At 44.1% G+C, this 16335-nt stretch overlaps 2 protein-coding genes across 3 annotated transcripts; both read right to left on the bottom strand.

Moving 5' to 3' along the window:
- Window positions 1–614: 614 nt before the first annotated feature.
- Window positions 615–9400, bottom strand: LOC139343315 (ADP-ribosylation factor-binding protein GGA1-like). Its single transcript, XM_070980880.1, has 16 exons — window positions 9271–9400; window positions 8057–8141; window positions 7551–7626; window positions 6981–7079; window positions 6533–6656; window positions 5861–5961; window positions 5492–5572; window positions 5196–5333; window positions 4693–4906; window positions 4431–4610; window positions 4271–4338; window positions 4077–4189; window positions 3838–3953; window positions 3584–3753; window positions 3220–3330; window positions 615–2418 (listed from the first exon to the last, which is right to left on the bottom strand). Exons 1-16 carry the CDS (start codon window positions 9311–9313, stop codon window positions 2308–2310), a joined length of 1830 nt encoding a protein of 609 aa, XP_070836981.1. The 5' UTR covers window positions 9314–9400; the 3' UTR covers window positions 615–2307.
- A 920-nt stretch (window positions 9401–10320) lies between these two features.
- Window positions 10321–15306, bottom strand: ears2 (glutamyl-tRNA synthetase 2, mitochondrial). 2 transcript variants are annotated; one of them, XM_070987923.1, is made up of 10 exons: window positions 14903–15306; window positions 14380–14535; window positions 14037–14226; window positions 13755–13905; window positions 13268–13589; window positions 13086–13194; window positions 12405–12558; window positions 11765–11895; window positions 11550–11685; window positions 10321–10945 (listed from the first exon to the last, which is right to left on the bottom strand). In XM_070987923.1, the coding sequence occupies exons 1-10, from the start codon at window positions 15045–15047 to the stop codon at window positions 10850–10852; spliced, it is 1590 nt and encodes a 529-aa protein (XP_070844024.1). In that variant the 5' UTR covers window positions 15048–15306; the 3' UTR covers window positions 10321–10849. The 2 variants fall into 2 exon arrangements, with proteins under 2 accessions (XP_070844024.1, XP_070844015.1); XM_070987914.1 differs by having other exon boundaries at window positions 10827–10951; window positions 11556–11685; window positions 14903–15299.
- Window positions 15307–16335: the final 1029 nt, after the last annotated feature.

Raw genomic sequence — 16335 nt, 5'->3', positions numbered from 1 at the left:
TTCCAAACTGAATAATTAGTTGATTAATCAAAGAAATTAACAAATTAAATGAATTGAAAAAATTGAATTATCAAACAAAACATTTGATGCTTCCAGCTTATTAAATTTGAGAATATTCAGTTTTAGTGTAACATATTATATATTTTGTTACTTTTTATAGACTTTTTTATTGAAAAGTCTATTAATAGATATTAATTATTATTATTAATAGATAATAAATCAATGATTTCAAACAGTGATGAGTTGCAGTGCTAACAGAAAGAACGATTTGTTTTGTACTAAATATAGTAGAAAACAAAACAATGTTAAATTGGTAAACTAAAGTTAACTTTAATTTTTTAATTTCTACTGTAAATTTGTCGTTTTTGTATGTTAAAAATATGAATATTGATAATGAATATTTAATTGGAGCAATTAAATAGCAATTAAAAGAAAATTCCAGTTATCAAAGGAAAAGTTTTAGTAAGTAACAAACCGCCAAAATAAAATAGACCTGAAACAATTATTTTGATTCATCTATTTTTGGGGATAATGTGACGGGTCATTACTAAATCACCACAAAAGCCTTTGATGTTCTTGGATTGGGGTGATTTCGACAGATTCTGAGCTTTGTTGTGATGCAGACTGCAATTGTCTTTATTGATGACATATTGCAGATCAACACTGACAGAGGAGAGGCGGACGAGCATTCAAAGGAAACGCTCAGACTGGCTTTGAATCATCCTGTTGTGAGCTTGTGTAAACCTGACAGTCACAGATGATTACTGAGTTTGTTGCTCTGGGCTCAAAGAATAAAACTTCACAGTACAAAACAACTTATGAGGAAACACTGATCCGGTCTTTTTAACAGTGATTCAACAACAACAGTCCCAGATGTACGACAGCTGAGAGAGTCTGAGAATCGTTTCTTTGAGCCAATTAAGAAATGATGTTCACAGCTTTGACAGAGCAAACATCAGATCATATCAGGAAAAACAAAGCTGCAAATTAGGAAACACATCCAGCAGCGTGATAAAGCGTCCTGTTTGTGAAGAAATGACAGGAAACAAGCGACCACAGAAAGCTTCAAATCAACACAAGTTAAATGTTGATACTTTGATGCTGTTGCATTACATTCAGTTGGCCAAGTAACTTCCTGTTATATGTTGTAATGTATTGGGAGGAAGTGGGTGCTTTTATTGTGAAAAATAAAACTCCAACAACATTTAGTAAGAATACAACGTTCTGGAGTTATTGGATAGCGATGGCCACGTTCACAGCAGCTTCATGAACAACAACACTTCCTGTTTTTTCACAATAAGAGCCTCAACTTACTCCCAAGACAGAATGAGGTTAATTGTGATTCAGGCAGTTATTTGGTCACCTTTGTATCATGTAACCAGTACGATGAACATGCAATAAAAAGGTGAAACTGGCATGTAAAACTAAAATGAGCAAGCTTTGCTCGTTTCCAAGCTGTCGATGTTATTTACATTTACGATGTGTTGACGTTGTAGCGTTTCTGGATTTGCTTATGTTTTCTGTATCTGCAGCACATTTCTTTCACACCTCATGTCAGAATGGACATTTTGCTTTGCTTTTGTCTAAATGTTGCCTGTTTTCATCATAACAAACACAGATATTTCCTCCATTTGCTTGTGTTTTAAGCTCAGAGGGTCTCTCTCTCTCTCACACTCACTCACTCACTCACTCGCACGCACGCACGCACGCACGCACGCACGCACGCACGCACGCACACACACACACACACACACACACACACACACACACACACACACACACACACACTCTCCTTAAGGCAGCCTCATTTAACCTCAATTAAACACATATTAAGAACAACCTTTTCCATCTTAAGGCACTTTTGAGTTTGAATTGCACAACAGCAAACTTCATATGCAGACGTGACCGGCCACACATGAACAGCTGAGCGACAGGCAGCAACAGAAAAAACAGCACACTAACAGCAGAATACCTGAATTTACCTGAACCAGGTACAATCAGGGATGTACCAAACCCACCTGAACATGTTTTTTTAGAGTAAAATAAATCTCCTTAAGGTTGTTCCTTGGCTTCTGTAATGCTTGCTTCTACGCTCTAAAATGCAGAAAAGTCTTTCAAGGTAAACGCAGGATCTTTAAGGAAACACAGACCTGATGCTTGTTTGACGTCATGAGGATCGGCTGCAGGCGTGGTCACCAGTTTCCCACCTTTTCACTGAGTTCACTCTGTCATCTCAAAATCTAGATTTCAGCGTCCCGCAAAGACACGTCCAGAGTTTTATTTCTTTGTAATCCAAATCTGGCGTTTCTAGCGGCCAATCAGAGAGGGCCAGTCGGGGAAGCTGTCGATCTCTCCGGTCTCGTTCAGCTGCTTGTCTCCGTGTGTCAGTGTCAGCTTGTAGCGCAGACGCAGCTTTCGCTAACGGAGACAAACGGAGAAACTGAATGAATAATTAATGAAAAGCAAACGAGCAGCTGCCACATGCTGCAGCGAGCGGTCCCATGCATCAGTGACTGATCTCAGCTGTCTGTGCGAAGGTTAACTTCCACCAACTCTGCAGTTCACTGCAATGTGCAGTATTATAATGTCCAATTCATCTGTATCTTTCACGACACACACATGAATATTGCTGAATATTATGGTCTATATAACATTTCAGAAAGAAAGAAAATTATGTCAAAACAAGGAAATAAAAAACAACCCAAAAGTGAACTTAAGTCCACTTTTGAGGTACTTCACTTGAGTATTTCCATTATACATTATCCATAAATCAGCCCTTTTTTACTCCACTACACTAATTTTATAAACAAAGTTACTTTTCAGATTCAAATTAATAATACAAATGTAATTAACAAATACATTATGATGTATTCTCATCGGTTTAGGTCAAAAATTAAAATGAGCTCCACTTAAAAAAGCCAATAATATAATACGCATTATTCATAAACAGGCCTTTCTGCACAATGAGTACTTTTACCTTTGGTTAAGTTTTGAATGCAGGACTTTTACTTGTAACAGAGTATTTCTACATTACTTTTACTCAAAGATCTGAGTACTAAACTAAACAACAGTGCAACCCAGTAAATTAAATTAAAATATAAGCACACTGAAATGTATACAAATACAAGTACTTCTGTTCTTTGTGCCGTAACAGTGATGGAGGCACTTCCATCAGGCACTAACATAATAATCTAAGCCAGCAACGCTCCCCATACCCACCTTCTGAGGATTAGCCAATAGGACGACCTGGGAGATGGCGGGTGGAGGCAGGACAGGGTTGTAAGGAGGTAGGTGTGTCCTTGAGGCAGGCTGAAGCTTCACCAACATGGTCTGCAGGAGAGGAATTCAGCTGACAGTTAACTGGAAGTTCAACTCATTAATGGAAAACAGTTGGCTGTGAAAGACGGGAGGAGAGGATGTCAGAGAAAGTAAAGAAGTATTCACAGGGCTGTGACAGAGGGCTCCAGGAGGGGGCGCCAGCTACAACTTAAACACATAGTCTGAATAAAGATTGCATGGTTTATTATTTTTCTAAATACTATTACACGTCTGTCTGTCGTGGGAGATGCTGTTACGTTATCACCTTTGGAACGGCAGCTTGAAACAGGAAGTCTTTCACATGGAGGGCGGACGTGTTCACCGTGGAGATGACGACCACCGCGACGCCTGGATGACCTGTCGGAGAGTCTTTGGCAAAATGGAGAGAGACGTGGACGCCGGCCTGATCGAACAGAGTGATCGGCTCAAGATGACCTACAAACCAACGAGAGACAGGCGTTCAGACAAGACGGACGTGAGGCAGAACAGCAGGACCGGTTTCTTCCTTTGGGAACGTACTGGATTTGATCGTCTCCACCGGAACGAAGATGTTTGTCAGGACATGTGAGGGACACGAGCTGTCCTCCGATTTCACAGGAGACGCGTCACCGAGCTGCTGACTGTGAGGGAGTGACCTGTCAGAGGAGTCGTGTTAGGTAAGTGTGAACAGCACATCCTGGACCACAGACTCACTGGTTCTGTTCTGATGCATGGAATGCCATTTAGGCCTTTACGAGCCTCCTTTTCTCCATACTTACCAAATGTTGGTCCCATTTGATGTCGCGCTGCTCCCCCCACATCCACGAGCTCTCAGCACAAGGCCTCGCCCTCCATTCTGCTCGGCACTCTTCATCTGATGGTCTCCGTTAAGCTGACAGAAAAGGATAAACTGTCATGCGCTCTTCCAAATAAAAGCCACCTTTAAACCTTTGTCTTCACAGCGGAGCCTCACCTGCAGAAGCTCCTCATAATACGACCTGGACGACTCTTGAGCCGGTTTTGAGAGCAGATTATCTAACTCTGTGAACACAGGAGGCCACATCATTTCATTCTGAAACATGTTCATCACCGTCAAAGAGAACAAACTGGAGGCAGGTATAATGCAGGCCTACCTAACTGATGAAAGTCCTGGTCAGACACTGACTGGAAGGAACTTTCCAGAAGAGAGGAAAACGTGGGCGGAGAGGATTCGAAGGTCGGCGGCGAATCAGCTTTTCTGTGCGTCTTTGGAGAGTCCAGCGCTGACAGGTCGATGAGGTGGTAGCTTTTAACCTCTCTGGGACTCCTTGGAGCTGGAGGAATAAGAACAAGCAGGATCAAATAGAAGCAGAACAGACAGAGCGAAGCCAAGCTCAAGGTGTTCTCCACAGGGACCATCATTTTTACCCTCCTCTTCTTCCTCACTTCTGCTTCTTTCTCGTCCACCGTCACACTCCCTCCTCTCCACTCGTTCTTTGTAGGCATTTACTACAAGCGTTAGCTCGTCGTTAGCCGCGAGGATCTGCGCCAGAGCTGCGTCGTCGTCCATCGTGTCGCTGGCCAGGCGGAACAGGCTCGGCCTCAGCCGATCGCAGCGCTCGTACAGGGTCTGCAGTGGGAGAGGGAGGCGTCCGAGGCTGAGTTACACTTCCACAGTGAGGGGATACTGATGTAAACGTGCACTGCTCTGAGAAAAGTAGCCCAAATATCACTTTCTTGAAATCTACAAATCGGTGCCGGTGATTTTAAATTTTCACATAGAACTGACAGTGACCGAAGCCTCATATTCACTGTTAGCCAGCAGAGGGCGACAGAGGACAACAATCACAGGCCTTCCACTCAATCCTCTGCTACCATCTGTCGAGGCGGCGAGCCTCAGACTGCAGCATCCGACATACCTTGACGTCATCGCTCGGCTGTAACGAGGCTCCAGCGCTGGCGTGCTGGTTCAGTAGTTCTCGGAGCTGTTTGGTGCTGCTCTCCACCTCCTTCAGAGTGGACTCACGCTTTGACACTTTCTCAGCCTTCTCCTGCTCCTAAACACACACACACACACACACACACACACACACACACACACACACACACACACACACACACACACACACACACACACACACACACACACACACACACAATCAGTACCAGATTCATTCCATAACACTCGCATGCATTGCCAAGATGAGCACCTCACCTCTTTGATGGTGCTTTTAATGAGTCTGTTGGCGGTTTCCAGGTCTTCAGGTCGGCCACTTTTCAATAATCTGGCTAAAAGCTGATGATAGAGAAACACATTTTCATTTTTATATGTGTGATTCACAGAAGTCACACAAAAACAAAGCGAATGAGGCAGCAGCAGACCGGAGACTCCTGCGATCCAGGAGGTAAAATCAGTGTTTTGGTCAAAGCAGTCTGGTCTGTGACTGCTGAGCGATATTAACAGCTGCCCACCGTCTACTGTCGGCCATACACTGACCGTGAATAACTACCTCACACAAGCATCCTTCAAACAATCCAAACTTCCCCTTCAATGTTTCGTCAGCAGATGTTCTCTCAAACACACCTGGGCCTTGTCCTCCTGGTCAAAAACAGACTCTGTGGTTCTTTGAGGTGGAGGTGCCATTATTAAGGTGTCTGGCAGTTTGGGATCTTTCTTCACGATGCCTAAAATAACAAGAAGAGGAGGAGGAGGAGGACGATGGTGTTATTCTTGAGACAAGAAATGGATACTTTATGTATATGTATGTATATATTATGTGTCATACTTTTGTACTACACATGGTGTTATCCTACACTGCTACATTTAACCTTATATTATCTTGTTTATATTAACATGCTGTACAATTTAATTGCATCTTATTTCTACATGAATCCAGACAAACATGAAGCATCATAACTCAACTGTTCTGTAATTAAATCTGGTGTATGCTGTCACAGCAGTCCTACACGCACCATTCTGTCTCCTATTCTTACTTTACATGGCTGAGCTGAGGAGGTTATGCTTTTGGTCTGGCCGTTGGCCTTGGCAGAGGTTTGAATTCTCTGAGTGCCTTTCAACTCATTTATTCATTTTACTTTCTTTTATGATCTCCCTTCTGGGGATCAATAAAGACTGGTGCTATCTTGAGTATCTGTAAACACATAAAACATCATGCGGTCACTCAGTTTTAATGAAGGCTCATTTTGCACAGAGCAGAAAACATGGCGGTGTTTTGCGTGCATGCTGCATCCACACCTTGTTTCTTCAGCATGCAGTAGGCCTGCTGAATCTTGGGTTCTTCTTTCAGCCACAGAGTCCATCCGTAGAGAACCTCGGTCACTCTGTCTTTGACCTTCTGTGGCGTCCACGCTCCGAAGTACTGCCCGAAAAATCGCATTTTCTTCGTGTTTTTTATCTCACATTACTGGAAGTCATTTTATCCATTTTACTACACAATCAATCATTTCCTCAAGTATGAACAGACAAAAATGGGATCATTTAGAATCTGGCCTGATTGAATCATTGTCAGATGATACAGAAGAGACGTTTCTGTTTTGTAAGATATGAGTCTGAACTCGGAGCAGATCACAGCAGACTACTTTTTATTCTAGGTTTTCTAATGACAGCAGTGAGACGGGAAAATGCAAACTTTCTGTTTTAACGACGGCTTTAAGGAAGCCTCTGTCTCTAGGAGTAACCGTACCTTTGGCGTTAAAACTTTGATGAGCTCGTTGAGAAAGCGAAACTTGGCGGCCTCGCTGTGAAACCTCTTTCCACAGTTGTTCATACATGCCTCGAGAACCTGGAAAGCACCAAATCATTATAAATCATCAGCAATAGAAGATTTTTCAGTTTTTCAGTTTCAATCGAAACTGAAAGAAGTCGTCTGTTCTGAGGAAACACAAAAGAGAGAAAGGACAGATTTGTCACGGCTTGTTCGTGGTCAACCACCTTTAAATGTCACATGACAGCAGGCCCCTGCGCCTCGACAAGCTTCCCTCAGTCACATTTTAAAGTGACTCACTGCAGCTCTCTTCAACGTATGACTGACAGAGCACGTGGCGTCACAGCAGATTCAAACGCTGATTAAATGTCTCATGTCATGTGATGGAAGATAGTCACAGATATTCACAGGACGCCCCCCCGCAAGATGATTCAAGACATTTGTTCTGCAGTGAACGGTCTTTACCTCAACATGTTGAACATCACTTCAAACACAGCGCAGCCGTTAACCACGTGTGTCAGATGTAGAGATGAAGAACGTGATACTTACAGTGAGAGCCTGCAGAGCCTCCTTCTCCTGTGGAGACTGGATTTTATGGGAAAGCAGACGAATGGCTACCTGTGGGCTGAAAATTAAGATTTATTCACATTAAAATGCCTGAGGAGACCACAGAACATGTGCCAGCACTGAAAGAAGCACTATTCACATGGCTTTCCACACACAGCCGTGCTGGCTTTGAACGTGCATGCACTATGTTTAGACAATATAATATGTTACACTAAAAAGGGTCAAAAGGCGAGGAGGTGCTGCAGAGTTCCTCCTCCCTCGTGCACGATGGTGTAACTGAGAAGCTGTGATCGCAATGTGGATGTGAAGCAACTCTTTCTCAAACAACACAGTTGCGTTAAGGTAACTTCTAGCAGCCTCCTCTGAAAAGCAGCTCAGGTTCAAAGCCTGAGGATGATCTGAAACCCTCGCAGGTTGTGCTCGAGCACACAGCGCAGACAGAAACGAGAAAAAACGCTGCTGAGGTGCAAAGACTGTGCTCAGCTTACCCATCAGCCTCCTGGTTGGTGAGCTCGTAGAAGCTCTGGATGCAGTCCCACCTGTCCTCCTGATTGTTTGGGTCTGTGGCCTGGCCTGAACAGGTTAAACATCCAAAAAATATTCTTATAACGTTCCACCATATCAAGATCAAACACATGGAAATGAATGCAAAACATTATACAATCTAATGAGGAAGTGAAAATTAAAGACAGACATGCATGGAGACACAGGCCTATGCTGCACTGAGTACACTCATAAGACAACCACTGTACATATTCAAGTACTGTATACTCTGTCTGTATGCTTTTCATCTTGAAAACAAGGTTGAAGTTGTTTTTTGTTTAGTCTATAAAATCTGAAAAATGCATATTTCACTCTCCAAATTCCCAAGATGATCTCTTCAAACTGCTTGTCTGGTTCAACCGATGGTCTAAAGACTGTAAATTGTGGCAGTTTTGCTCAATTAATCACCTAAATGCTAATCTTTTGACATTCAGAGGATGCACTGAACATGATAAACTCATTACACACTGCTGTTTGGAGGCTGAGCATGTGTCTCCATCCATAAGCCACCATGAAAACAAGCATTTTGTCAGTGTCTGAAGAGTTTTGCAGAGTATGAAACCTGAACCTGCCTGAAGGAAACGAGCCAAAATTTAGGACAGGAGGCTTTCAAACAGTCAATAACCAAACAGGTATTTTTAACTCCTCACCTGAGAAGCCCGGTTGTCACAGTACTCGGCTCTGAGTACTTTTTACTGCCTGTACTCGTTGGCTTCTCACATGTAGGATTTATCTCTATGTATTTCTCCTTCCTGCTTTTGCTGCTTTTACTGAAATTCTGGAAACTTCATCTAACAACTGCATCTACTGAGATAACGTTTCCTGGCACGGTGCGCGCGCGCAGCAGCAGCGGCGCAGACACAACACGGCTCTCGAGCGCTCGTCGAGCACGCGCGCGGTCTGACCAACTTCCTGTTTCAACTGACGCTCTCTGCACAATGTCGGAGCTTATTTTATTTAAGATGAAATAAATCCACACGTTGACGTTTTACCCGCAAACACGACGCGTAAAAGCCCAAACGTCTCCACGCGCGGCAGTCAGCGCGACATTAGCACCCGAAGCAGCGACATGATGAGGAAGCTTAGCTCGCGTTATGTCGGAGGTAAAGTGAAGCAAACAAAAACAAAAAGCACCTTCCGACACCCCCGGTTCACTTACTGAGCAGCGCCTCCAAAGTTGCCTGGCTGTCACCGGTCGCCATGCCGTCCGGAGAGGTTCGCTGGCCGAACTTCGCGCGTCTCTCTGGGGAAAGCGGAGTGTCACCGAGGCGCCGGGCCGAGCCGACATGTGACACTCAGTCACACCCCTGACACCGCGGCCGGGGAGGGTGACACACCCCCCGCCCTGTGTCACTGCAGCTGACTGCTCCAACCACAGGCCTCCATCAGCTCACGCAAACAAGCTCCAAGTTTTAGAAAGTTATTACAGCTTTCACTACATTTCAGAGGGAAATGGATTTTTTTACTTTAGATCATGTTTTTAGATAGAAAACATGTGAGAAGCTTCTAGAATCTGATGGATTATTATAGATTAAAGCTGCCAAAGGCTAGTTAATATGAGACTGGTTATACTCTGGATGTGGTGTAATACTGCCTCTGAATGCAGCTGCAGAAAACGGAAATACTCATGTAAAGTACAAGTACTTCAGAATTGTACTCCAGTACTGTGCACGCGTAAATGTTCAGACTCACTTTCTACCACTGCTGACGTGACGTTAATGACCAGCAGTAATGTTCAGATATTATGTCCCGCTGTAACTCTCACTGAGGCCATGCTGCTGCATAATGAGTACTATTTCTGTACACTTACATGATGATGCTTCAGTACTTCCACTTTTTACTGTTTCAAGTAGTACTGAAGGGGTAGTTCTACAGTTTGGTGTTGCTTCTTTACTTAAGTATCTGAATACTTCTTCACTGCAGGTTACGTGTTTTTCCAGTGTTCTGTGGAAGTTTTACGCCTCGATGATGTAACAGTGGTAAAGTACCCTTTACTGAAGTAAAAGAAGTATTTTTGGAGTATGTTTACGTTGCAAAAATACTACAAATACTGACCCCTGTGAGAGTTGCATTACCATGGATATATTAATGTGAAAACAGCATTTTACTGCTGTAGCTGGTTGAACTCGGAGCTCATTTTAACTACTTAATGAACTGTTACTGCTTTAACTTTGGACATAAACTCTGAACAGTGAAGAAATGACTGACTCCAGCTGCCAAACAAATGTAATGGAGTAAAAACCACAATGTTTAGCTCTACATTGTAGTGAAGTGAACATACTGAGTGGCATAAACTGATGATAAAATGTCACACACACATATTATAGGCTAATTAAAAACTTCACTCAAAATCATTTCTGAGTGACACTTTCCTCAAATGCATCCAGCTCAGGACTGACTTCAAGCAAAAATGACTTCTTGATGTTTTTCTTGTGAATGCGCACACATCTGTGTGTTATAGTTCGTTAAGAACGACTTGCAGGAGAGAGCACAGGAGCATTTGCATAAAAATACCGAGGTACTTCCCATCCTCGCCTGCTCGGTCACCTGCTCCTGTAAAGTCTCACAGAACTGAATAAATCAAACAGACCATGTGAGTAAAAGCAGCTTTCATCTCTTTTATAAAACGTCTGTAATAATTCGAGTGCAGTTCATCATGAATGTGTCCCAGTTGGCTTTGTGAGAATCAGCAGGGGGCTGCATGTGATCCTCAGCATCAGCGTCAGGCTGTCTGGTCTTTAACTGGTCTCTGAGAGCAGCACCAGTTTCTGGAAGCGATGGCGGATCTCCGAGGGCCCCAGAGCCACCATCATCTCCGCCACACTGGGCCCTTGCTGCAGGTCAGAGGAGAACAGAGGGTCAGGGGTCAGTGAAGTAACGCCATCAAAGCAGACAGTGAGGAAACAAACGTCTGCGAGGAGCAATCAGAATCCACTTCCTCTTTCCATATTCCAGCGCCGAGAGTCTGCAGGGTGACTGTGGTTACTGTAGCTGCTCTGAGGCGTAACTCATCACTGTCATTTTAAACGTGCTATTTTAAAGTTTAGCTCAGTCATGCTGCAGACAGAAATAAATAAAAAAGGGACACGAGGCAAGAGTCCAGCCAGGAGTCTTTTTTGATGATCACCAAAAATGATGACGTGCTGAGGTGCAGTCTGAAAAATACAGTTTCATGAATAAAATTGCAGAAATGAAATCTGCACGTGATGAAAGGAGAGAATCATGTTATCACTTCCTCCAGGAGTCAGACTGATCTGACTGACTGATCTGAGATCAGCTGCACGGGTTGTGCATCCACACATCAACATGACCACAGCCTGGAATAAAGGGTCTTGCAGGGTGAACGTCACAGCTGTTCTGAGGTTTGGAAACTAGAAGACTGCGAGAAAAGAAGTGAAGACATGTTCAGTTGTAACAGTGACCATGGTGAACAGGTACCTGCAGACCACTGAGAGCCAGACGCAACAGCTTCATCACTTCTCTGTATTTGGTGGTTTTAGTCTGCTTGGCCAAAGTCTTCAGATCTTCACTGAGTCGATCCACGGCCAGCTCCTCGCCTCGCTCGGCCACTAATCTACAACAGAGACGCAGAAATGTTCAGAATCCCAACAGAAACTCTTTAGCTCAAAGGTACCGCTGTAAACACAACACACCTCAGCACTAATGAAGCAATGTGCTGGGCCTCTGCAGTGAGTGCTGCCACCTGCTGGCTGGAGAAGGAAGGACGCACCCACAGGTAGGAGTAAGCAGGACTGACGAGCTCCTTCAGGGAGGATATGTGACCCTGCAGAGAGGGAAGAGAACAGTTTCAGTGTTACTGGACAGATACAGGAGCAGTATTGTGAAATGAGAGTAGATGCCACATCTGACCGGCTGCAGGAAGAGACAGTGGGTTAAAGTCCAAACAGCAATTTTTAACAATATTAGGTTTCAATACCACGAAAACCACATCTAAAACCCCTCAAGTCCAGTTTATCTAGACTGTGTAACTGTGACAGACTCTGAGTTAATTCATTAATTCAGTAATTTTATGTCCTACACACACCAGCACATTTAAAGTGATTCATCAGCCGGATTTAAAAATCCTCCCATGTTTCCTTCTTGCTCTGAAGTGGAAATACACACACGTCTAAACAAAGTGGCTAAATTGGGCTGATACTCTGCAACAGACTTTGAGCTACACTTTGTTAGTCTCAAAAGAAACCAGGTAAACAGAATCTATCATTGAGCATATTGAAAATACGGCATGAACACATGCTAACATGGTATGAAGGAGTAAACTGTTACAGGTACCTTACGAAGATGCAGCACCCGCCTGATATAATCCTCATGCAGCACTTCTTCATCCTGGATCTGTGCTGTATAGGCCTGCTGGATCTGCTCCTGCAGATCCTTTATCAGCGAATGGCACTGCTCCTCATCCTCAATGCGGTGCTGCAGGTGAATTCTGCCGCGATCAAAGATGTTTGATATATGAACTGTGACTTTCATAATTTAAGCATTAAAGAAAAGAGTCATTTTAGCTGCCCAATCAGGCTGTACATTACATGCCAGGATGTATATTACATTGTTCCACAATCAGGTAAAAATGTAAAGTTTGGGCCACGGGTGGCGGCAGAGGAAGGCCGAGCTGATACCAAGGGGTTTAACGTCCGTACAGTTGACATTCAAAGGACGAGTTCCACTTTTTGGAAATGTGTTTATTCTTTTGCAGGGAGTTCAAAGAGAAGATTGATAGAATTTTCATACCTGTCTGGTAAATATGAAGCTACAGCCAGCAGCTAATTTGAGCTAAGCTAAGCATGTGCTGGCTGTGGTGTCATATTTATTGTAGAGATATGAGAGGGGCATCCGTATTCAGACATATGCACCGATCAACACTGCCAGTGTGGCTAAAAATCCAATTTATCCACTTCAAAACCACTGAGATAATACAGTACAACAAAGAGACAATGAGCAGAGAGTCTGGCTCACCTGTTGAACTCCGGTAGTTTGTCCAGGTCTAACAGGGCAGAATGTGTTGTGATCTTTGAAGGATTAAACTCGGAGATCAGTTCCTCTATCCTCCGCCCAATCCGATTGGCTGTAAGGCAGCATATGTAATTTAGAAGCATGACATGGTTTCATCCCCTCTCTGATAACTCCCCATCACTCACAGGTGAATCCAGATCCACAGTTGGTTGTGATATCCAGCAGAGCCTCTGGCAGGACTCCGTCTCTCTGGAAGCTTTGAATGAATATGTCCCCCTGCCTTTTGGACAGTTTGCTGCCGTCTTTGTTCGTCAGAAGCGGCAGGTGTCCGAAGGTGGGCGGCTTCCACCCAAGAGCACGGTACATGAGGAGGTGTTTGGAGGTGGAGATGAGCCACTCAGACCCTCGCAGCACATGGCTGATCCTCATGTAATGATCGTCCACTATGTTAGCAAGGTGATAGGTGGGAAAACCATCTGCTTTGATCACCACAGGGTCCCCCTCCACCTAAAAACAGGACAGACGGTATGAAAAGCTAAACTGACAGGCAAAGGTTACTCCATCAATGCTCTCAGACGTTTGAGTTTTAGCTTTTTCTAGAACCAAAAACGGATACTAAGCCATGTTTGCAATGTCTCACATCATTAAGTGTGGAATCACCACGATTCTGACCTGGGCCACGTCGTGATGATTCCATCCAAAGACCAGATCCTGAAAAGGCTCGACGCCTTCTTCCAGACGAAACCTGATCACACGTGGCGCTCCCTGAGCCAGCTTGTCCTGGACCTGCTGGGCCTTCAGGTGACGACACCTGTTATCATACCTGTGGAGGGAAACGCAGCCAATGTCTCCAATCTGACAAAGAGTGTCCTGAAGTCTGGTTGTGTGTCACCTCTGTGGGAATACGATCGGGTGAAACTGTAAACAGTGTGTGCATTCATGTGATCTGTCCACCTCGGTGTCTGTCCAGTCCTCAAGGCCTCCTTTTTGAGCAGGTCGAGTCTCTGAGAGGTGCAGAAACAGTAGTAGGCGTGACCGCTTTCCACAAGCTGCTGGGCGCTCTGACTGTAGAGGTCGAGTCTCTGAGACTGCAGGTAAGGACCCGCTGAGCCTCCTCGACGAGGACTCTCATCTGGGGGGACACCTGGAGGAGAGAGTGAGCATAGGGCAAAATCTAAGACAACTTGGATATAATTAATTATTATACAACATTTTATCAAGATATTACTCAGTCATTTTGCTGTAAGCGCACTGACAATATTAACCCAGTAATCCTGAAGAGTCTAGTGTTTCTCACCAGCCCACTCCAGCATGTCCTCGATGGACTCTGCAGCTCCTGGTACCAGCCTGCTCTGATCAGTGTCCTCCAGCCGCAGGATGAATGAGCCTCCATACTTCTTGGCAAAGATGTAGTTGTAGAGAGCAGTTCTGAGGCCTCCGAGGTGTAAGAAGCCTGTGAAAGAAAACAATACACTGTCAGAACATCAGACTGCCAAATAAACCATGAAAATACCTGAAGACTGTTTTTCAGACACATGAGAGGGATTATTACTAAAGAGAAAAACACAAGCTTCACAATGAGGGGAGTTTGAAATGAAGGTGTGCATGAAATCTGCAAAACTATGTCAAAACGATCAAAAACAAAGACAAACAGGTCAGAAAATCACTCCAGAAACGTCTGATTTGTTGAGGAAATGATGCTGTGGGAAAGAGAGGAAACGATGGAGGGGCAGACCCACAGCCCAGTTAGTAGCTGTCCTTCTGGATAACCTCTACAGTACAGGACACTTTAGCTCTATGTGTTCTGGGGAGGACCTTACCTGTCGGACTGGGTGCAAACCTGACCCTCACTTCACCCTGAACCGTGGAGCAGCATCTTATAAAGGCGGCGCTGAGCTGAAGCTTAACGCGTCTGTTTCTGACCGCTGTCACACACTGAAAACACCTCTGTGCGAACAGCATCATACACTTTATACAGTCGCCTGGCTGGCTAACTAGCTAGCTAGCTAGCTGGCGAGGCAGCAGTCCGGCTTTGTAAGACTTTATGACGGTTAATGAAAGTGCATTTCAAAGACGACAGCAAGCGACAACACGGAACGTTTTAACCCTAAAAGTTGTTCCTCACACGTCTGAGAGCTCGGCGGCGTTTGTTTGGGTCAAACACACATGATTTGAGTCCATTGAGTAATCTTCTTCTTCTTCGACTCAAAACCGGAAGACGAACGCGCGTCCTCAAAGCGCTTACTGCCACCCAGCGGAGGAACTTATGGTTTCTTATTTTCTTCAACTAATTCTCACAAAAAATATTATGTTTCTGAAGAGTCACTTATACCAGGCCCTAAAAGTCGGTCAAATTTTTATTAAAACAAACAAACAAAAAGTTTCTTTTCAACTTTATGGAAGTACATTCAACCTAAACTGCCCAGCAACCCCTGTAAGCCTGAATGCATGATGTTTGGGTTTATGAAATCAATAAACCCAAAGTACATGTGCCACATGACATGTTCATTATTACCTTCACTATTAATAACTATATGTAATTTTATATTGCTGTACTGCATTGTACAGTATTGTAAGAAAGTCAATTTTCTAAAATATCAGCTGAGATACTAACTATGAAATAATAACGAGACAATATTCTGTATTTTCTGCCTAATCAACAGTGGAATGAAGAGCACCAACTGGAGACAGGTGAACAGATTGATTTGCTTCAGGTGATGGATGGGAGGTGACTTAAGGCTTTATGCTGGAAACCAGTAGACCACAAGTCAGGATACCGGTAACCTTTGTGATGGAGTTCTCAGATGCACGCAGGCAGCCAGAACAACATGCAGGAAGCCCTGAGGTTCAGACTGTCAGACTCACAGTGAGTAAAACGACATAAGCTGACAAACTGACCGTGGATGGCTGCAGGAGACAGCGGCTTAATTAGTCTAATACTTACTGTGAGTCTGCTGACTGTGGAGCAATGAGAAGCAGCTGGGGAATCATGTAATGATGCAGAGCAGTCGAGGGAACTGTCATATGATCCAGAGAGCCGAGGAGCCACCGAGGAAAACACTGCAAAAACACAGCAAATCATTTAGTCACGTGGTAGACTTACATTCCCTCCAATCAATCCATGATTTTTGAGTAGTTCAAAGCTGCAGAAGGCAAAACCTCCTGTTGGAGCCTGGATGTGTTCACACACTTTTTATGCTACTCTGTGCTATATATTAGAAATTGACCACAAATTGCAGGATTTTTTTCCACC

This window comes from Chaetodon trifascialis, chromosome 2 (assembly GCF_039877785.1).
Source record: "Chaetodon trifascialis isolate fChaTrf1 chromosome 2, fChaTrf1.hap1, whole genome shotgun sequence".
Classification (NCBI taxonomy): domain Eukaryota; kingdom Metazoa; phylum Chordata; class Actinopteri; order Chaetodontiformes; family Chaetodontidae; genus Chaetodon; species Chaetodon trifascialis.
Note: the sequence above shows the minus strand (reverse complement) of the source record. Positions and strands in the feature narration are given on the sequence as shown.

What these genes read in the sequence shown, in the direction of transcription:
- LOC139343315 (XM_070980880.1), bottom strand. Translation starts at nt 9,313, where the DNA reads ATGGCGACCGGTGACAGCCAGGCAACTTTGGAGGCGCTGCTCA. An exon ending in ACCAGGAGGACAAGGCCCAG is followed by an intron (nt 5,573 to 5,860) that starts GTGTGTTTGAGA and finishes CTCTATCATCAG; the next exon opens with CTTTTAGCCAGATTATTGAA. An exon ending in AGCCGAGCGATGACGTCAAG is followed by an intron (nt 4,907 to 5,195) that starts GTATGTCGGATG and finishes CTCCCACTGCAG; the next exon opens with ACCCTGTACGAGCGCTGCGA.
- ears2 (XM_070987923.1), bottom strand. Translation starts at nt 15,047, where the DNA reads ATGATGCTGTTCGCACAGAGGTGTTTTCAGTGTGTGACAGCGGTCAGA. An exon ending in GTTTGCACCCAGTCCGACAG is followed by an intron (nt 14,536 to 14,902) that starts GTAAGGTCCTCC and finishes TTTCTTTCACAG; the next exon opens with GCTTCTTACACCTCGGAGGC. An exon ending in GGGTGCTGCATCTTCGTAAG is followed by an intron (nt 11,896 to 12,404) that starts GTACCTGTAACA and finishes CCCTCTCTGCAG; the next exon opens with GGTCACATATCCTCCCTGAA.